Below are 22,081 nucleotides of genomic sequence, written 5' to 3'. Positions count from 1 at the left end.
TTTTTTCCTCTCCCTCAATATATGTAAACATATAAACGAACGGTTACTGATTAAGCTGATAAAGAAAGCGAAGTTTACTCTTTTTTCTGAAAATATCTAATAAGACGAGGAGTAGAAAGCGATGCGAACTCTAGAAGAAGTCAAAAAGTGATCAGTGTCGCTGTGCAAATTACGTTATCTAATCTTGGGAACACGGTTGACAGTTGGGAGTCGGTTGTTAAGGGGGGTATGGAAACGCGTAAGAACAACGACGTCGTCGGATTTAAAGTTTAAACACACCCCCCCAACAGTTGAATCAACAGACTTTATATCATTCTCGTCCTTTCGAGAGACAGCTAGCTAATGATAGATTCTTCTTCCTCCCCAACTTCCATGCCAATTTTGGCGTGCTGTTGATGCGAAGGGAAAGTCTTCGTACGAGGCAACAAAGCTTACGGGTCACGTCACCCGAACCATGCCACGTATGAAGGACCGTACATGTTTCTTTCCGCAGCTTGTCGGGTCTCAGTCACGAGGTTACTGTTGTACGAGGAAAAGGTATGCTCTTCGTTTTGGTGTTGTGCTTCCACTTCACTCAATAGGAGTGTGTAATAACAGGATCCAGTAGGCTTCTTTTGTACAGGAAAAATATTAATATCCACAAAGAAAGAAAAAGAAGAAGAGTTTGGAGTTCAACGGAACAACCTAAACAGTGAGACATATCAGCGTGGAGCATCTTCAGCGAGCCCATAAAAAGATTCGATAGACTAGGAAGAAGAAAAACAACTATTAGTCTAATTGGTGCTGTGCTTTAGCAAATAACATAATCAATTGATGCTAACCATAAAAGGCTAAATAAAAAACATCTCAAATAGCGACTCAACAAAAGGGTTTTGAGCAGTATCAACCGTAAGGGTTTGTTGTTCACAAAATTTATCCTACAGAGTCACCAGGATCAGCACGCTATTGAACATTTGGAGGTGGAGGTGGTGGCAGGGGCCTCATACCAGCTTGTTGCGGTGGTGGGGGTGGCCTCCACATAGGAGGAGGTGGCATACCACCTCCAGAAGGGGGTGGGGGTGGCCTCATCATACCTGTAGGTGGAGGCGGTGGCATATTAGGTGGTGGTGCATGCATCTGAGGCCTGAACTGAAGTGGTGGTGGCTGCATGGAAGGCGGTGGAAGTGTTTGGCCAGGTTGTGGCTGACTAGGCCAAGCCGGTGGCCCTGAAAACTGCATGGGAGGAGGAAATTGCCCAACCGGCGGCGGTGGGGGCCGAGCTGGCGGCACTTGACCTGCTGGCATGGTAAATGGTCGAGGAGGGATTGGCGCACCAATACCGCCATTTGCCTGGGGTCCATTAGCAAGGGTTGGTGGCCCACTTGCGAACATGGTGTGCGGTCTGTTCTTCTGTGTTCCTGGGTTGCTAGCCGCTAGAACTCGCTCTGCATATTGACAACCACATGTGTAAAGATAAAGAATTGGTTGAGATCAAATAACAGCAAGAACAGATAAACATGATAGTTAAGCTGAACATCAAGTAGAGTAGCACTATGGTTTTCGTTACTAAATCTCCATATGGAGATGAAAGAGAAGATCAGCAAGCTCCAAGTAAGACATGACGTTGACAGTAGCCCATTTGAGGGAAGTACATTAACCAGAAGGGGGGCGCATTGCACAATCTTCTAGGCCAAGGATAATATGCTAGAAGTATATCTTTTAAGTGTCAAAATGCATGTATACATGGTTAAATAAGAATGAATTGACGTGAATAGTTGGATATCTACATCTCCAGTCTAAGAGAAATCTTCATTTAATCCACCTTCTAAAGTAGTTATACATGGTTGATAACTCCCATAGCATTATGACTATCTCCTTCTAGAATTTGATTTTATGCACCAGAATACTATCCTTGTATAACAAAGAGCTAATTGGAGGGACCAGCTTTGGTTAACAGCCATAACACTATTTATAAATTCACTCAACCAAGCAGACAACAGGTGCAGAAGTTGTTCTGTTTTACGATGGAGTTACTTTACCTGCTGGAGTGCCATGTCGCTCTCCTTTTGTGTCTTTCTTATAAGCATATGAGACTGTAATCTGACGGTTACAGAGATATTGACCATTCATGGCCTATATAGAAAGAAAAAGAATTCAATTAAGATGTGTAAAGATTGAAAGAAGCTGAAATTCTCACCCAGTAAGAGAACTTGGAGATTTCTATTGGTTTTTGTAAAGTTTTACAATGGATGGTCAAGAAAATACCTCTATTGCTGCATCAGATGTCTCAAAGGAGTCATAGCTAATAAAACCAAAACCTCGAGAATTCCCAGTCTCTGGATCTCGCATTATCTGGCAAAATAGGATAATTTTTAATCTATTCACATGGTCAAGAAAATGGTGGGGAACTAAGATAAAGAAGCAACAATGGGGGGCTGAAGATGAAGCAACAGTACATGCTAGTATACTTCCAAAAACATGAAAGCCAACAGTCCAAAGAAGTCAAATCAAGCAGTTATATGTAAAAATTATAAACTGAGTTGAAGTGATCCTGAAAGGACCTAAAAGAAATGACGATTAGCATAGAAAGAACGAGAGCTACCCTGATTCTATTATGACCATGAGATCATCATTCCAATTACTTAGTTCCTTACCTTTCTCCTAAATTTGTTGCAGTGTTTTATTTGATGTGTGGGTGGACATAAATCGACCACAACACACCAAACTAAATGTATTGGGTCTATCTTTCCCGGTTGTCCTACTAACCAACTTGTCAACAAACAATCAAGTAAAAATGGGTTAGCTATGAATAGGTAGACAAATACCTACCTGCTTTCTGCAACATCTAACATATTCAGGTAATACTAATATTATTTAAAGTACTCCCCCGAATAACCAATTATTGCATATGTACCGGCAATCGTTCCCTTTGTTAGATGTCTACTTGTACAAAAGATTTATGACGAATGATGCTATCAAGATTGAGTTCAACAGATTTTCAATAAATCATTGTATATCTAACTTTGGTGGATGATGCCAAGGTAAATATTTTGAGGCATCACCTTAGGATTAGTTACGATGACTCCAAAAGCACTGAATGTATCGTAGAGAAGTTTCTCGTCCACATCCTGCAAGAAGATAGCAAAGGAGACACTGAGCCACATGTCATATAATTGATGAAGAAACAGCCGATAGCAAAAGATTTTTACCGGGTCAAGATTGCCAACAAAAAGGTTTGCCCCTACATCCAAGCTCTTTTTATCTTGGGAAGCCTAAAATAAGATAGATAATTAGCAAAAATCCAATTAATTACTAACCATAATAGAGATCAGTACATGCACATGCAAGAATAGAAATATTAGGATTCAAAACAAAAGCTATAAAAGAAACTCAACATAAAAACATGCTAGAACACATCAAATTTAAATGATAATGCTTCAAGACTCATGTACCCTTTATCCTCCTGCGTCAATTTGCTTTCCTGCAACTATTAAGTGAAAAATCTGATGGAATGCCTACATCTCTACATGGAAAGAATTAGGAAAATTGCATGATAAATATTGCTTTAGGGCATATTTTAATAACAGCCAATGCAATATCAAATTGTACATTCTAATGTTCTCAATGGCCTCCAAAAACCTTTAGAAATAGCACGTGCTTAAATAACAAAGCTACATAAACAACAAATGCTTGAGGAGCTGTAAGCATATTTCCTTTTACATTCATTTGTCTATAAGGTTAAATTCGACAATTAATGAAGAGAAATAATAGAACACAAGAAGTGTTGTGTTGTTGAAGAATGAAATCAATCTCACCTTATTAACTCGTATTGGCTTGCCGTAAAGTTTAATCATATTCAAAATCTTAATGGCCTGCAAATACTCAACCAGAAAAGAAATCAGTCACTAGAAATTAAGGGTACGTGTTAGTAACATATTCACTTAAAGACATTTAAGTCATCCATGTAGATGCAAGACTTACATAATCTGCATCTTCTTCACTCCGGAACTCAATAAATCCGTATCCTTGATGCAGATTCGTAACTCTATCTTTAGGAACATACACATTAACTGCAAGGAAAAGTTGACCAGATATTAACACTTGCATATTGTCAATGTACAACAATTTATAGTACCAAAAAGAGGACGATATCAATGTTACAATTTCAATGATTAAGGTTATATACCTCTTGATTGCACATGACAAAGACCGCTTAGTAAGTCAAGAAAGAAGTGAGAGGACAAAACGAAGTTCAAACTCATCCGTTTCAGTTTCAGTTTCAGTTTCAGTAGTTCAAATGATTCAGTTGAGGAAAAATATTAATAGAATAAAGTAGAAAAAAATGAAGGTAAATTAGTAAGCAAAAGTAGAGGTAAATATTAGCTACCAAGTTAAAAATAAGTATGAATTATATATATTTTTTTTAAATGGATGTGCTAGAAACCTTTTAAAAAGTACATCTGTACATGCATAACTCTAAATCAGCAAGCTTGTAGATGTTTACCGATTCTATGACTTTGGCAGTTACCTACCTAAAGGTCTCAGATTTATGAATGTCTAAAACACTGAATCAATCCAAACACATAAGAAGCAACACTGGTGAAACAGAACATATGAACATAAACTTGTACAGGATAAATCTAAAAACTGAAAAATTAATGGGAAACAAGCCACAATTTGCAAAAGAAACCAATCTAAGATGGCAAAGCAGCGTTTTAACTTACCAACTGGCCCCGCTTGTACAAATAACTCCCACAGCAGCTCCTCTGTAACCTGTAAAAACCAAAACTATTACTCTTATAGTTATAGCAGAATTATTAGGCCTAATTAAAACCCTAAAAGCGCATCAATTCACGGAAACCCTAGGAACCTTGAAGCCTAATAGGTTATAAAAGACTCTTACAATATCTAATTCGTCAAAATTGCAGAAGCTCGCGAAAACCCTATTTACTAACGGAAGGAGACTAATCGAGAGCATATAGAGGGGATAGGGGAGAGGTGGAGGACCTGGGGGTCGAGATTGCCGACGTAGGTAGTGGCGTCTTGGTTGCGCTCGGCGGAGTGCTGGCCGAGAAGGTTCGCTCCCACTCCCGGGGCGATGCGAGTCGTCATCTCGCTGCTCTCTCTCTCTCTCTCTCTCTCTCCGGGATCGCAGCACAGTAGCAGCTGTGTGGGTTTTGGAGAACCGGAGTCCCGCGTATAAACCTCGCGATGATCTTTTATTTGGGCCTTAATGGGCTATATTTATATACACACACAAATACTTCAATACCCATCGAAATGTAGGGCTGTCAAAATAATCGAACTAACTTAAGCTCGTTTTAAACTAGCTGAGCCGAGCTTAATCTTAAAAATAAGCTTGAAAATGATTTCAAGCAATCACGAGCCAGCTCAATAAGATTTATTTTTGCAAAAAATAATTAGGCTCGTAATAATAATAATAATAATAATAATAATAATAATATTAGTGATATTTTTTATACTATATTTTATGTTCTAAAATTTGCTAATACATGAAGATGTTCTATTAGTTTGTATTTATAGTTGAGTTAGACCTTATTTTAACCTTGATTTCAAGTCTAACTCAAGTTTGATTCGACTCAAAAATAGGCTTGGAATTACTTGTTGTGCTTGAGCTCAAAATCGGCTCAAAATAAAATAATTTTAATTCAAACTTAATAACAAATATAAACTCAAAATTATTTTAATTTAAGCTTGATTAGAACTAAGCTCGATGAAGCTCGGCTTGATTACACCCTTAACTACATTACATTAAGAAATCACTTATTGAACCGATTATACCACTTAAGTTTCAGTGTTTATATTATATCAATAAGTATATCAATTTAGATCTCTCTTTAGTCTTCACTCTAGAACAATATATATATGTTGGGCTTAATGGGCTCTGAAGTAGTATGTGATTGGATTCTAGGCCTTAGTTATCGATTGATGGACGCGTAAGCGTTGTGAAGTTCCAACCCAATAAGAGTAGAATAAGTCATCCCTTGGCTTATTTTAAGGATAACATATCTCTCGAGATTATTTATCCCATTTTTTAATATACTGTTTGGCTTATATAAATTATATATATATATATATATATATGTGTGATTAACTAAATAAAATTACATTATTATACACAATAAAAATAGTAACGTTAATTACTATTTAAAATTATTATCAATTATCTCAAACTTAAATTATATTATTAAATATTATTATATTAATTATAAAAATTAATGAGGTTCAATTCAAAATAATCAAAATTAAAGTCAAAAGTAATACAAAATAATAGAATACGTTATATAAAAAATGTTTAATTATATATGTATATATTTCGAATATGATCATATTTTAACTAAATAAAAAATACTAAAAAAAATAAAAATAACATTTTAGTAGTTAAGAATATAGTCTTATTAATTGTACGTCTAAATTTATTATTTCTTATATAAATATAATATAATTATAATGTTTATATCCATGATATATTATTTTATCCCCGTATGTATATTCTTTTAGGGAATATGATATTCAGTCCAGACTATTAATCCCATTTATTAATTTAATAAGATTCATCTTTATATTTGTTAAATAAATGCACACTTAGCTCCGATTTAGTCAAATAGGGGATTATATTTATATATTGAGTTAGTGAGGCCATAAGCCTTGAAACTATTTAAACCGGTAGCTCACTGACTTAATAATAAAGAATATAGAATGGATATTGCATGAAAGTTGCAACTATAGGATTTATTATATACATTTTTTAAAAATAATTATCCATATCATATATATGCATTTTATCAATTCGTGATTTTCTCTCTCCACTTTGCAATCATTAACCATATAAATTATTTATAAAGTTTGTGGGCAAGACAAATCTTTTTTGAAAGAAAAGTTTTGGTTCAACCCAAAAGCCTCGGGTATCTATATAAATATTTTCACTTTTATCTATCTTTTTAATGTGTAACTAAACACTTACATATAATATTTAATAATAATTATTTTTTTTATTTATTTCTAAAATAAATAGAATTAAGGATCGAGTGTGGATTTAGCGTGGGCCAACTCATACAATTCAGCACGGTAGACCGTGATCACAAGTCAAAAGATCGTAGATTAAGCCGTTATAATTTAAAATTATCAACCCTACATAATCGATATGTTAATACGCACTACATGGTGTACCATAGGTAATCCATATGAGATTAACTTTCACCGAATCTAAATAATCCAACTTTCTCAAAAGATCCCTACTTAAATTTTGTTTTCTTTTTCTAAAGAAAACATAAGAATGGATAAAGCCGGAAGGACAATAGTTGCAAAACGAAAAGCAAGAGAAGACATTCCACCAACCAAGACCCTCCACTCCCACTTGTCTTCCAACCTTTTCCCTCCCGGGCCCCAGCAATCCTCGAATCCCCCCGACCCATTCAAACGATATCTACACAAGACTGCGACGCCTTTTCCCTACTTCGCGGCGGCCGCCGATTCCCAACTACCACAAAAACCTTTTCCTCTCTCCCTCCCTCTCCTCGAAAACGCCTTCTCTTTGGTACCTCCCCTCTCTCCTCTCTCTCTCTCTTTCTCTCTCTCCATCGCTTTTATAGCATCACATTACTATCATATGGGCTGGTAGATCGTACCGTGAGCTTACACGTATGCATACCCCTCCGTCCAAATGTATTGTTATTAGCTTGGGATGTAGTGAGTCTCGCCATCAACTTTTGAACGGTGGGGCATCGCGGCGAGATCTACCCAAGATCACGCTAGCGACTGTGTCTGCCCAATGTTCCAGACGTGTCACTGCACACGTGTTAATTTCCACTTGTTGGGTTCTTTAAGAAAGGAAGCCTTCAAGTTGGATGCTTCCTTGTTTGTTTCGTAGTGGTCGGCTCATAGTAATGGACTTATCGATCAACATATTTATATATATGGACAGTCAACGACAACCCTGTCTATAAAGTGGAATCCATTTTAATTCCTTTTTCCCTAAATTTACACTCGTAAGCATTTGAACTCGTGACCTTCTTCTACCACTGCAAAGAGAGCTTCTAAGCTCATGGTTGCCCATGCATTCCACAGGTACAAGTACATTACGAAATCCCGGCCCTCTTACCTAACGAAGCAGCTTGTTTAACACGACGATTAAGGTATTAATCGTGCGTGTTAGGAGTACGAGAGAATAAAGGCAAAAGCCAAAGTCATGTGCTCACACGTGGAAGAGCCAAAATATTCTCGGCTACTTTGTGACCAGGTACATGCACACCACCGACGTCGTCCAAGAACTCTATAATGTGTGAAACCTTTTGGTTACTAAGCTCCGTAGTAACATTTAACATAGACCATTAGTAACTTCTTTCTACATCTCTATTTACAACATAAGTAATTGTGTTTAGTGCCTATTTTTATCTTTATTTTTTATACGCCAGTTTGACTCATATGTTAAACTTTATGTATTAAGGATAGCTATCGATGGTTAACATATAAATTCTCTATCGATCAAATGGAAAGGTCTCCGTAGCCCATCTCTCTCTTTTTTTTTACCATAAAGGTGGACGTGAATCTGGGGTAGAACTGTTCGTGCGTCACTATCTAATCAGAGAGGGAAAAAAAGTGTACTGTGAGGCGGAACAATTTTATGGCCATATGGTTGGCATCTTAAATGGCTCATTACTTCGGGAAAGGGATAGAGAAGATTTCACCAGTGAACATTAATGTATTCGTCCATTTCAATCAGTAACTACTAACTAGTGAATCAGGTTCTCTCTGAGCATGGAGAGAGATGAAAACATTCTAATAAGAACTCAATTTTTGTTTCTTATGCATATTAGCCAGGTTTACACTGTTGGAAAAATATTGGAATAAGAAATAGATAGACAGCTACAGAACATTATGATATATACGCTGTGTAATGGACTTGCAGAGCTTTGATGATTGGTAGGGTCATTTGAAATTTAAGGGAGAGCAAAAATAAATTAAATAAAAAATGTTAACAAGTTCTAACTTTTGAAACTTAAAAGTTGGGAATCCTACTGTTCCTGAGTTCAACTTCATCTTACTTATTTAGTCACATCCGTGCTGGTTTCTTTGGAAGTTAGCAAAGCCTTTTAGAGCTGCGGAATCTGGCTATCCAATCATATGTGATATCGGAAATGTACACATCCAACTCCATGAAAACTGACCATATCCTATACACATATATACCAAGAATTAGTTGGTCAATGAAGGGATTATCGTATAATCGCAAAGAAACTCCAAGGATATTTGTACAAATATTCTCTTTTAAATAAATATCCATGTTGATATTCTCATATTCATAATTCGATCCATTGGTTGATCTGTGGACCGCAGAACATTTTTATTCACCTAAAAATAGTCGCAAGAATTTTATTTATTAAGCTAACATCAAGATCGAACTGGCCTATCACCACATGCGAAAGAAATGGGCGAGAGAACATATGGGAGAGACTCAGCTCCGTTACCTTTCCCGTTATTAATTAATTTCCTAAGTTGAAACCATATATATATTGGAGTACGGACCTTCATACGATAAGAAGAATGAGTCGTTCCCACGTATCACAGATTCTTTAGTAGTAGCTCTGACCTCCAGGAGCGATCTGAGACGTCCGATACCAATCCGACGGCATCGCAATTAGCACGCAAGTCAGTAGGATTAAAACCAGATAGATTATATATAGGTATATATATATATAATTACAACATCTCCATAAACGGCAAGCTTCGAGAATTGCAAAGTCAAAAGGCCCCCAATCTCGATTACCAAAACGAGCAAGAGGCGTGGACATGTCTCCATTATACTCAAAGGGGGTAATACTCAAACTGATTCAAGGCATGCATCGATCATACACACATACTACTAATAGCTACTAAAATCTCCAAACGATCTCGATCGAACTAATTAATGGTAGCTCCAAAGGCTGCCCCCCTGATCCGAGGTCTCCAGTGCGTAGTCGGAAGTGGTCGGACTCAGCCTCGGAGGGCTCATCATCATCCCCTCCGCCATGCTAACTAGCAATTGTGGCATGTCAAAGATCTCCTCCTCGTCCATGTACCCTCCCGCATTACAATTTCCGGACACACCTTGACTCTGAGTACCTTCCGGTTTCGGCAGGCAGGCCGCGGCCGCCGTGGCGGCCGCGGCCTGTATGTGTGCCGGCGAAGCCGACGCGGGGATTGGCCTCAACGCGATGGCGTCCGGGAAGTTGAGCACCGCATCGGCGCCCCGGAGGGCGTGCGCCGCGACGTCGTAGGCGACAGCAGCCATCTCGGCGGTCGGGTACGTGCCGAGCCAAATCCTGTTTGCCTTCCGCGGCTCGCGGATCTCCGACACCCACTTGCCGCTCCGGCACCGGATGCCGCGGTACTTGGGGTGCTTCCCGGTAGGCGATGACGGTTGTGACCTGTGCACGTGGGAATAATGGCGGTCGTGATCCATCTATGTGTCTTTTATATATATATATATATATATATATCCTCTATAGGACCTATACCTCCTATAAGAACCCTATGAAAATCTATATCTATATCTATATCTATATATAGTCTAAGGTAGCTTAATTAGGGTGGGGAGGACAAGGGAAATAAAAGTGTTCGTGGAGTAGGAGATTTAGATTTGGCCCATGTTGTTTGGAGTGGAAGCTCGTGAGAGGAGAGAGGGGGGCATTTAAGCGGGTGGGAGAGAAGCGTAGGGATTTCGCGGGGAGTGAGAGAGTTCGTCGCCATCGTGTGAGAAGAGAGAGATGAGACGCGGTATTGGGAGTTGCTCGCTAGCAATTAGCTGTTACCTGAAGAGCAAAACACTTGAAACTTTAGGGTTGTGATGATACTAACCCACAGTCGCTTTTCTAATGGGAGGGGGGAATAATTAAATATGACAAGTGCGACAAATATATGATGGTTAGAAAGCTTGATAGCAGTGTGCGAGCCACTTTATTTAATTATATATTAGTCTGTTAGAATAGTAAGTTGAACAATAATAATAATAATAATAATTGTAGTCATCATCCCCTTTTTATCTTTTTCTTTTTTTTAAATTCTTGGTGTATGTTACTACTTATCTTTTTGGTCCGACTTGTGTGCGACGTGACATAAAAAAAAGCTTTTGAGGTCATAAAATAAAATGTTGCTAAACTATTTTAAATCCCACTAGAATATAATTTTCTTAAACCTACTGATTAATTATAACCGCAAACCGTTTGAATACTTTGTGCGAAGAGAGAGTTTATCTAGGGGTGAGGAAGGAGACACGGAGAGAGATGTGAAGAATCTTTACTGTTTACTTCTTTTTCTTTCTTTGTTTTTTTTTTTTCCCCCCATTTGTGTGGATGTGAACAAAAACCAGCAGGAAAGTGAAAGAAAACAGGAGAGAGCAAAAATAAAAATCTTATGTTTCTCTTGTCTATTTATTATGTATAATTCCGCTCTTATTTATCTAAATATTTTTTTAAAACACTATGTAAAGTACAAGAATCAAAAATAATAATATATATATATATATGTATGTATTAACATAATAAGGTTTAAAATAGCAATCGACATGAAAAAGGGGGGTGTTAGATAGAAGAAGAGAAAAAGAGAGATTTGGAGCTTAACTTGAAAAGCACAAAAGTCGAGGGATGATGGATGGTACATGATATACCAACGAGAAGTAACCTCAAATACTTCTTTAAAGCAAATACAAGACAAAACTAAGATCCTAGTCGGCTACAAAGATCTTGTCGTCTATGTGGCGCCTTTCTATTGGATAGTTGGAGCTCATGATGTCAGCAGCGACGCCGACCGATTGAGTACGGAGAGGATTATACAGACTTGATACACTATGCCAAATTACTTTACTAATTAATTATATTACCAAGTTAAAGACTATTTTCAATATACACACACACATAGTTTCACTGGAGACTCGTGATTATCGACAAGGAAATTAAAAAAAGAAAAAATGCAACTATCTCTAAGACATTTTTGCGACGTGGTTTTATTTTAAAAGGCAAGTGGCATCTACCTATTGTCTATTGATGGATTGGTTGGTCCACCATAACCTTCTCCCCTTCATTAATTGATCATTAAAGATGAGAGCCAGAAAATTCTCTAAGACCGTAGCTATCTAAGTTGGAAACAGTAGCTGTTGCATATATAAATGTTTAACTTAATATTCCTAGCATCACAATTCACTCCTTATCGCGGGCCATCTGGAATTGGATTATCCAGTGTTTCTCCAGTGAGGTGAGGTGAGGTGAGGTGAATCCAGTTTGCATTAAAACGCGTTCTTTGGGTTAGTTCGGAGTCGGACTAGTCTACTCACGTCGATCGATGGATTAACTGAAGATGGCAAGGCAAGACTTGAAGCCTCCTTTGTCCAGCAGTCAAAGAGTGCTAGAGCTGGGGACTGTGTTGGTAGGCAGATATCATCCATCACCTGGGGCATTCTGCTCTTTGCCTGGGGACAACCCTTGAACGGCGATTCTCCCTCTTGGGAGATCATCACGGTAGTCAATCGGTTTGAAGAAATTCTTTGGTGCATCAAGAATATCATTGCTCAGTGCAGAAAACTAATATCTCACTCTGGCCTTCGTACTTTTGTTTATATTTACAAGGATTGCAATTACAATTAGGCCGCTGTCATTGGGCAGCTAGTAGAGGTAGATTTAAGTCTCTTTTTTTATTCAGAATGGGCTAATTTTCTTCCTCTGTTTGATTTGATTTGTGTCCTTTATTTTGACCTTCTGGGGGAGATATGTCTCTTCGAAATGCAATATAACTTAGTTGGGTTAGCAGATATTCTTCTTAATAGAAAGAAAATGTTTATTCCGGTATAACTCTTTTATACTAGTATTGCTAGTAAATAACCATTTAAACTTAAAAGACTATCAATAAAAAGCTCATCGGCTTGCGAGCTTGGCAGATGGTGTTATATATATGGATAAAAAATAGATGTATAAGTTTTGTGCAGCACAATTGATAAAGATAGTAAACTAGCCAACTTGGGTTCGATTTATAATTTACTCTGTTTATTTACTAGTTTTTTCAAAGAGAATCTTTTAGCTGATTAATCTCATATCAAAAACTCGATAGAGCTCATATAATATAATGACTAGCATTCTCTCTAAATGCATTAAATTATCTTTGGCGGCTAATATCAACCTAGGCCAGCTTGTATGATTGAGCTTGTTTAGAACTCGAACTCAATTATAATAAATTTTTATTAATTTTGAGCAGAATTCAATTAAGCATAGCTCGTTCAAGCTTAGCTCATTTACACTTTTAATAGAGTATTATTTCAATTACTCTTATCTTTTTTTTTTCCCTATTTTTCTCTCTATTCTCTTTATATATCTATTATAAAATTTACTTTAATTATTAATTAAACTATAATTTTGACTTTATATGACAACAAAGTATAATTATTACATACTATATAGTAGACGTCTAAACACTGGAATAATTTATATCGATATAATTTCTCCTGCTAGTAAAAAAAACTATATTGGTATTGGCGTCGTTCCATAAGTGAAAGGAATAATAAAAAGAGGCTTTGCATTAATTACTAACCACGGTTACAGATTACCCATTCACGTAGATCTCTTCTCAAGATCGACTGGGACTCATAATCGAAACATAATTAGCATAAGCATGAAAGATACTATTGGAAGGAGAGAGAGAGAGAGAGAGACAGAGAGAGAGAGAGTACGACTGGCTTTAATAGTTCTCTACGACGGCCAGAGGAGTCTATAAAAAAATAGTACTATTCATCACCCTAAATTATATTTATTTTAGAAAACTCTCTGTGATTGTACCCTTATCACTTATGGAGGAGGTATTTAATGAATGTGGAATTTAATAATAGTACTATATATATATATATATTTATATATTCTATCTCTTTCGGTAGGTTGTCAACTGTAATTCAAAACAAATTGAAATCACCAGCAGATTAGATACGGACATTTGATATGACCCATGCCATGGCCCACGGGCCAGCTTACGTGAACCAGATGCCATGCTGGCTCCTTGTAAGCCTTACCTCTACCTGATATGCCATGCTGGCTCCTTATAAGCCCTACACGATTTACTTGCAGAAATAAGAATAAGATCAACACTGTTACAATTATTTCAATTTTGGTTTGTGCTAATAAAAGAAAATTTATAAATTATAGTGTTTAGTTATATATTAATATAACATAAAATTAAAATAGTAGTTTGATAAATAATTAAACTATGAGATGAGAGGAGAAAGAAGGAAGATGAAAGAGATAGTGATTAAAGTGACTTTCCGCAGAAAAATAGTTATGTATTAGATATATAGAAAAGACGAGAGATTATATCAGTGTAAGAAGGTTTATATCAGAATAAATCTATTCAACATTAGGGTCCTGGGAAGCCCACCAAGTTTGTAATGCTGATCTTTCCAAAGCCCAAAAGGAATCGAAAACAAAGTTCGTAAATATATTCAAGTGAATTCCAGTTTCTTTTTTTTTTTTTCACAACAGTTACAATAACTTGGAAGTGGTTTTGTACCAGAGGATGCTTTAAGCTTTTAGCATCCGTAAGTAGTCATCGATGATCGACATGGCTGACGATCGGTATCCTGAACCAAAAAGATTGTAGTGATTCAAGTAATGGTAGAGCATGTACAGGTCCCTCCTGTTCTCAAATCCTGGCTGTTTTGGCATCACCTGCATACAAAATTATGCCAATAAAAGATGTCAATAGTTCTGCCCAAAAAATGGATAAGTTGACAGTATATCTTACATTCAGAGAAATGAGGAGTAGAAGAATGCAAAAAATAGGCACCAGAGTATAAGATCAACAAATGATGGTTGTGTTTCTCCAAGTGATAGTGTACAGTTTGTCTTCAAATAAACAGAACTATGATGTCAACTCACACATCTCAAGCACTATGGTACACATCTATCTAACTTCAGAAAAGGCAACTGTGCATCATCCATCATCCACCATCCATCATCCACTAGTTTCCAAGAAAGATGCACTAGTTTCCAAGAAGGATGATACTTGCTTCTGAAGAAATAAACTGACAAGTAACACCATCAATTATAGCAGCCATGTGTTTATCTCAATCACGCACAAATTTTGGTGACATCAATTGACCTTCGTATTGAAGGCTAGAGTGCAGAACATTCTTGCACAGTAGCACCACCCTTATAAGGAAGTCCATTCTTGCAATATTCCAAATTTTCTTTTCTAAAATTTAAGACTTCTTACTACTAGAGCACCTTTGACATTTAAGAACTACCATAATATCAGTCAACTGTACACATCCATTCTTGCTATCTGTTCCATATAGGTAGAAGTTTGTTTCCAAAGCTTCCAGGTGAAGTTTACTTGCTTCTGTTATTTATCACTTACATGATGAGAAAGGAGATACCTCAAAGTATGAATTATAAAAGGACCCGCCAAATCCAGCACACCAGGACATTCCAAACTCTGCCTCATTGTGCCCATCTGTGGATACATAAAGAAAATGGATAAATTATTACAAGGAGAAAATTGCTTTTAGGACACATTCTATAGCATGGCATAAGATCAACATGAAGTTCGGACTATAAATTTTATGTTAAAAACTTTAGACAAAGTTAACATCTTTTACTCATTGCTCATGTCTTTGGATTCTGAAAAACAAATCCAGAGGTGGAAAGGTTGCACCGTTTCGTCAAATATTAACAAAAAGTTTGTAGTCCAGCTCTTATCCACAATGTCAAATTAGTTCAATAGTAAACTTTGAGAGAACTCTAAACATTAAATTAGCATGTCTGAAATCTTAGAATCCTTGTCATTGACATGATAGCACATAGTCACATTATCCTTGGTGCATGGACATTTTTGATAAGTAAAATTGCTTTGATTAACAATTGCTGTTTTCCACTCTAATAAAATTAATTGGGATTAAAATAGATGTCTTTTAATAGAATTTAAGGATTAGAAGTTTTTTATTTATCACTTGGTCAACCTTCAGATTCAGAAGCAGTAAATAAGTACTGAGCAAAACTTACAGTAACATGCTGGATCCAATATAACAGGATCACCATTCTTATCAGAGCTAATGTTTCCACTCCACAAGTCCCCATGTAGTAAGCATGGCTCAATTACGACATCTTCGAAAAGAGCTCCCATGTTCTTCAACAAACGTTGACCTGTTCAAGGGATATTGGAAAGTTGAAAGTGACAAGAGGAACTTATTACCAGGGACCAATAACTTGATCATAATATCTCGGTTCACTAGCTTTAACATGATGCTATACCTCCTGATTTTCATCAATCAACATCTAATTTTTTTAAAAAAATATATGCAGTTATTTGTAACCAGAAATTACCTCAGACCCAAATTCACTGACAGATGGGACAATAGAGCCTCGAGTCTTAGCTAACGCTTTTGCCAAAGGGAGTGAGCATCTTCCAGTTATTGGCAAAGTATATGGCTCTTCCAAAGGCAACTCAAAGAAAAGCACAACTAACCTAACTAGCGAAATGATTATAATTCACCAGTAGGGATTTAATTTATCATCATGAATGGTGAAGTTAACTATGAATATATATATCTTATAATAAGAATTATGGAAAGAGCCTAGCATGGTGGGTGAAACAACATGCAGCTTACTGCAAACCAAGATCTCAGCTACTTCCTCATGATGCAATAAAACTACTAATAATGCATGTACTATTTTGGTATGTTACTATTTCAATACTCGTACCTTTTTCATATATGCTAGAGTCCCCAAACTGGTTGAACGCTAACTTTAGTTGGTAGCCCAATCTATGCTCAGCAAAGAACTCAATCCAGTCGGAAGTCCAAGTGTTTATCTGTGGAGTACTACAACAGGACAGTCAGATGAGCTTGGAAGTGTTAATGTTGCGTGCTTAAACAATAACTAACTACATGTAGGATTGCAGTATTGATGATCAACAACTATATGCAGAGCCCCATACTAGGATTGGGCAAAGGAAAAGCAGGAAAGCCTACAACATGAAGAAAGGGTTATGTAATGGTGATACAATTCCAATAAAGGAAGCAGAGAGATGCCATGAGACTTTTAAGAACCACTTTTTGCATGTATGGAAAACATCAACTAAATGTAACATGAGGTCTCTAAGAAAATTGTAAGTAGGAGTGGCAAAAGTCAACCTGACTCGATAACTTGATATTTCCACTACTAAGATCCCTGGCCTGGCTTCCGCTACTATAACAGAGCAGGATACGCCATTGCTTCATCTTAAATGGGTTATGGTTTAATCTAATCGGATTAGTGTCATAAACGAGTCAACTCATTTAATAATCATATTCTGTTTGTGTTTACACTACTAACCCAATTCCAACCCGTTTAATTATACTGGGTTGAATTTGGTTCGGTTAACCCGCCAACCCTATTAACCCATCTCATATACCCTATGTAAGTTAGACAGCTTTTGCGCTAGTCCTATCTCTTTTATTCTGTCATTCTTCTCTTTCTTATGTGACTGGTAAAAATAGATGGCACCTCCTCATCTTGTCTGAAATCCTAGCTCTTGCCGGAGAAGAGACAATGACGGGAAACCAATATGCGTCAGAGATCGCCCATACGAAGCCATCTACAAACCATCGATTTATCTGATGCCTCTAAGATCAGATCTGTCATCGAGGAGCGCAGGGCCTTTGCAACTATTAATTGGAGCAATACTAGGTAAAATGTTTTTTTAATAATCCTTTTGTTCGATGTCTATTTATTTCTTCGTTAGGGGTTGTTTTTTTTTTCCATATTTGAGGTTGTGCCAGTTTTTTTTTTTTCTTTTCCCTTCTGATGTAGATGATAGATGGATGAGAGCATGACTGCCCAAGGATTGAGGAAATGCAGTGAGGAGGAGATGGTCATCAGGGGGTACAAAGGATTTGAAGGCCCGCTGCACTTGCAGGTCTATATGAAAAAGGTCTTGAGAGGGTCATGGAATCTTGCGATGATTTGGGGAAAGAGAATGATGAGCTACGAATGAGGCTGCAGGACAACATTACCGTAAGAAATCGATCCTTTGATCAATTTGGGAAACTAATATTGTAAGGTGAGGTATTTATTAGTTAGTATGTTGATTATGTGAATTCTTTGAGGAATGCCAACTTAATTGGTGTCTAGGACTGCTCAGGATGACCCAATCACCCAATTGCTAGCACATGTCAAATGGACATACCACAATATCAGTCTTTCAAAGACTATTCAATATCATATATGCACTTAATTGGCGCCTAGGACTGTATGGAATTCAATATCATATATGCACTTAATTGTCTTTAAAACTAATATGAGATCATGATGGGCATATTTAGCAGTGGAATTTATTTTATATTCTGTCAACCTAACTGATTAGTGATTACTCTTACTTACATAATTTCAACATTGACTTTCTATTCAATTGGCAAGCTCGCTTATTGTGTTTTTGCTTGTTGGCAATCATTCCTTCATTCAATGCTTTACATACAACAGTATCAGCATAGAAGTTTCAAAAGAGAAATACATATACATTGTTTTGATCCAACTTTATATATCTATACATTGATATGCGAAAAGTCATTTGGTCCATCTAAAATGTTGTTATTGTCAAGCTATACATTTTTTTCATCCAGCTTGATTAATCTATACATTGACATGTGAAAGGTCACATTCGTGTTTAGAATTTCAATTTGTTTAACAAATGAGTTGTGTTCATGTTAGTGTTAACACAACACAATTGCTACCCCTAATTGCAAATCTTAAAATGATCTTAAAAGGTTAACCAGTTTAAGAGAAGAAAATTCACCTGCCAATAGTATTGTCGACATGAAAACCAAAGCCCTTATCAGATTTTGCAGCTTTATGCATTTCAGCAAGCTTTCTTCCTAAAACTGACTGAGGACAGATATTCTGTTAAACAAAGATCAACTTCTCTGCGTGCTTTAGAGGAAGTATTGATACACTAGTATCACCTGACTTCCCCTAGAAGGGCCAAACTCAATAAATTCCATTATGATAAAGGAACCACCTGTTGGTAAAGGTCCAACCTACAACTCAGATGTCAAAATAATTTACTTAATAGCTAAAGGGTGTACTGGAGAAATTTCATAGGAAACTACAAATAAATTGCACGTTATCCACCTTATACGGCATGGGAACACGAATTGATTTGGTGTCATACATTGCACGCAAACCAAGGGCCTCCCCTTCAAACATGGATGTTCCAATTTTTCTGAACCAAGTAACAAAAAAGATATTGTTATTAACCACAGTTTGCTTGTGAAATAAAAAAAAACAAACGAAGCAAGAACAGATCTAGAAACAGGCAATCGTATACTTCAAGATATGTATGAATACTTCTGTTAAAATTAAATTGAACACATTTCCTTTAAGCTATTTGTAAGTATTACTGATAGAAGATAAAGAGATCCTAGAACCAGAAAAAGTTTGACGACACACAACATGGGAAGAGCCCAAGTGCTGCTTCTGATGCAACGAAGAGCTATCTAACTATCAATGTTGGTAGATTAGGTCTTGCAATATCTCCACTCTACTGGCCTCGTTATACAACAGGCAACCACGTTTCAAAAATAGTTTTAGCAAAAACAGGAAAAAGAAAAAAAAAAACTCTTTTGAAGTCACCATAAGTATAAATCCAAGAAAACATGAATCAATCTGAAAAAAAAAAAGAAAATTAACCGTAAATAAGTATCCGCTATAATATGTCTCTAGTCTCACTATAATATACGAAATTTGAAGAAACTTGACTCTTATACAGGATTTTGAAGCAAGGCATGCCTGTTCGTCTTCACGAAGAAGGAACCGGAATCAGTATCATAGCGGCTCGCATGGTTGATGCAGCCTCCCCCAATGGGACTGATCCGTGTAATCTGAGTAGCCTTCCCTTCCGTGAGAATCCATCCGCGAATCGGATCGTCACTTAATGCCGACACTGCCAATTGAGAAAAGTAAGAAAATTTATCAACCTAGAGAAATAATAACAGCTTCTTAATTTTTTTTAAAAAAAATACATAATAACTGCTTCGATCTCAAGCAATGCTAGCAAAAACATCAAACAGTCTCTCAGATTCGCATTCTAAAAGGAAGTGATAAAGAGATGAAAGAATTGATTTGGATGACAAATCTCGGGATTTTTTATTACAGAATTGTGGTGATTGAGAAGGGATTTGATACTCACTGATCGAGAAGGGACGAGCGCGTCGAGATTTGGCGCGAGACGAGCGGCGAGAAGAAGGGAAAGGGTTCGGAGGAAGGGCGGCGTAGAGTACTCCCGCGCGCGTCATCCCTCGTCCGCCACAAATCCCAGGGACTCTCCCACTCGACATCCACTTATCACCTTTATTTATTTTATTATTTATTTGTTAAAAAAGAATAATAACTTAATATTGTTCCACTAAATACTATCCAGAATTCGAACCTTAAAACCCTCCTAGAATTGCTTTGAACCTAAGAAATCTCATTGAATATGAGTCCTCTTAACTAAAAGAAGAGCACTATGCCAGTGGCTATTACCACTTTTCCCTTCTTTTTAATTTTTTATCATCCAATAATAATAACAATAATAATCCAATTGCTATCATCATTATCTAATTGCCATAACTAGAAATTTTTCCCGTCCTTCGGTTTAAAAGGTTGTCCTGATAATCTTTCAGATATATAATGATATCCAATAAGGCATAAGTATAAAATAACAAGCAAGCAACTCAAAAGCATTGATAAAAATCAAAAGTCACTAGCTTTACAGACTAAGTCGCCTAGCAGCATAATTTCGCTGCTCCCACTCATAAAGGGATGACTAGACTCAAGCGTACAAAGTCACTCCCTGCATCTCTTGTATCCATAGGGCTTTCAGATCGACTTCTGCAATTGTTGATAAATCGAAATCCATAACAAATATCATGCCTGTTACTGCCAAGAAAGATCATTTGTGTCTCTGTAGCTGTAAACTGGCTCAGATGGGAAATTTTGAGATGCACCAGTAAGGGTTCATCAGTCTCTGAATCTAATCATCACAGCCTGACTACCTTCTGGATTCTTGTATTTCTTGTGGAACAGCAACAACCACAGACACGGATTCATGTCGAATGTGGCTATCTTCTCTGCCTTCTGAACGGACATGGCTGGGATGTAGCCATTGGTTAGACTGACCGTCAGAGGCTCTGAGTGCAGAAGCTGAAGCATATTTTGCTTCAAATATGTCACCTAGTGGTAGACGACAGATCGGACAAGTTGGCTGTTTCTGCAACCATTCATCTATGCAGGCAAGATGAAAGTTATGACGGCATGTCGGCATGATACGGAGCATCTCTTTCTCTTCGTATTCTCCTAAACAAATTGAACACCTGTTGGAGCAAAAATGACAGTAAATTTTTGGGAAAGATAAAACTTTCCTTTTTCTCTTCTGCGTAAAGATTAACTGAAGTAAAAAAAAGAAAAGGACAGTTAGAGTTGCAGCATATGCGCAGAAAGAAGAACAAGATCTTTTTTATACTCGCCATCAATGACAAGTAACAAAAGCTGGGAGGAGCCCCTATGGAAGCACCACTCTGAGCTAAAGCATTCAATATAGTAATAACTGAATCCATCATATAAATATATAACTGAAAGACTTAATGTGCTAAAAGAATGTCATGACATGTTAGATACTTCATGACAACTAGAATGCCTTGCAATCATCGAGACCTGACATATAAAAAGAAAAAAAATCAACTCTTAACTGTACATGGCTAACAATCCATTCTTTGTAGTCTGCGTCCATAAAACACTATGCACATTTAAACTTTTTTTTATTTTTCAGAGAAACCGACATTTTAAAACATACTCATGGTACCAAGAACATTTCCTCAAATCAAGTAATTGCACATCCCTGTTCACATAAATTTTCATATGTAACAAAGCTAGTAATGGTGTCCAGTGAGAAATGAATGGATGAGGAAAAGAATTTGAGCGCACTCTGTCGACAATCAAAAGATGTCGTTGAAGAGAAAAAAATACTAGTCTAGCTCTCACAATGATAAGCATGGAGGAAAAAGTCTGCACAGTGGATGCAATTTGACAGCAGACAAGTTTTTCATGAGTCATCA

At 36.9% G+C, this 22,081-nt stretch overlaps 3 protein-coding genes across 3 annotated transcripts; all 3 read right to left on the bottom strand.

Annotated features, from left to right (window-relative positions):
- Nucleotides 1-744: 744 nt before the first annotated feature.
- LOC140763994 (uncharacterized) lies at nt 745-5,183 on the bottom strand. Its single transcript, XM_073102398.1, has 9 exons — nt 4,987-5,183; nt 4,704-4,752; nt 3,961-4,049; nt 3,795-3,851; nt 3,189-3,251; nt 3,042-3,107; nt 2,245-2,331; nt 2,019-2,112; nt 745-1,424 (listed from the first exon to the last, which is right to left on the bottom strand). Exons 1-9 carry the CDS (start codon nt 5,089-5,091, stop codon nt 943-945), a joined length of 1,092 nt encoding a protein of 363 aa, XP_072958499.1. The 5' UTR covers nt 5,092-5,183; the 3' UTR covers nt 745-942.
- A 4,470-nt stretch (nt 5,184-9,653) lies between these two features.
- LOC140763037 (ethylene-responsive transcription factor ERF026-like) lies at nt 9,654-10,769 on the bottom strand. The gene has a single exon (XM_073101067.1). The coding sequence runs from the start codon at nt 10,439-10,441 to the stop codon at nt 9,905-9,907; it is 537 nt and encodes a 178-aa protein (XP_072957168.1). The 5' UTR covers nt 10,442-10,769; the 3' UTR covers nt 9,654-9,904.
- A 3,589-nt stretch (nt 10,770-14,358) lies between these two features.
- LOC140762260 (protein-ribulosamine 3-kinase, chloroplastic) lies at nt 14,359-20,334 on the bottom strand. Its single transcript, XM_073099957.1, has 9 exons — nt 20,176-20,334; nt 19,776-19,929; nt 19,119-19,209; nt 18,950-19,024; nt 18,784-18,872; nt 16,713-16,831; nt 16,014-16,154; nt 15,389-15,465; nt 14,359-14,678 (listed from the first exon to the last, which is right to left on the bottom strand). The coding sequence occupies exons 1-9, from the start codon at nt 20,321-20,323 to the stop codon at nt 14,532-14,534; spliced, it is 1,041 nt and encodes a 346-aa protein (XP_072956058.1). The 5' UTR covers nt 20,324-20,334; the 3' UTR covers nt 14,359-14,531.
- Between the last annotated feature and the right edge of the window lie 1,747 nt (nt 20,335-22,081).

Source organism: Typha angustifolia, chromosome 7 (genome assembly GCF_048772165.1).
Source record: "Typha angustifolia cultivar Huaian chromosome 7, ASM4877216v1, whole genome shotgun sequence".
In the NCBI taxonomy this organism is placed as follows: domain Eukaryota; kingdom Viridiplantae; phylum Streptophyta; class Magnoliopsida; order Poales; family Typhaceae; genus Typha; species Typha angustifolia.
The sequence above is the reverse complement of the archived record's forward strand: the minus strand, read 5'-3'. Positions and strand labels throughout refer to the sequence as shown.

Coding starts and splice junctions, on each gene's coding strand:
- LOC140763037 (XM_073101067.1), bottom strand. CDS start 10,441: ATGGATCACGACCGCCATTATTCCCACGTGCACAGGTCACAACCGTCA.
- LOC140762260 (XM_073099957.1), bottom strand. CDS start 20,323: ATGTCGAGTGGGAGAGTCCCTGGGATTTGTGGCGGACGAGGGATGACG. Junction 16,832..18,783: donor GTCGACAATACTATTGGCAG/GTGAATTTTCTT, acceptor GTCCTGTTGTAG/TACTCCACAGATAAACACTT. Junction 14,679..15,388: donor TTTATAATTCATACTTTGAG/GTATCTCCTTTC, acceptor TTTTGTATGCAG/GTGATGCCAAAACAGCCAGG.
- LOC140763994 (XM_073102398.1), bottom strand. CDS start 5,091: ATGACGACTCGCATCGCCCCGGGAGTGGGAGCGAACCTTCTCGGCCAG. Junction 3,252..3,794: donor AGCCAATACGAGTTAATAAG/GTGAGATTGATT, acceptor ATCTTATTTTAG/GCTTCCCAAGATAAAAAGAG. Junction 3,108..3,188: donor TTGTTGGCAATCTTGACCCG/GTAAAAATCTTT, acceptor ATCTTCTTGCAG/GATGTGGACGAGAAACTTCT.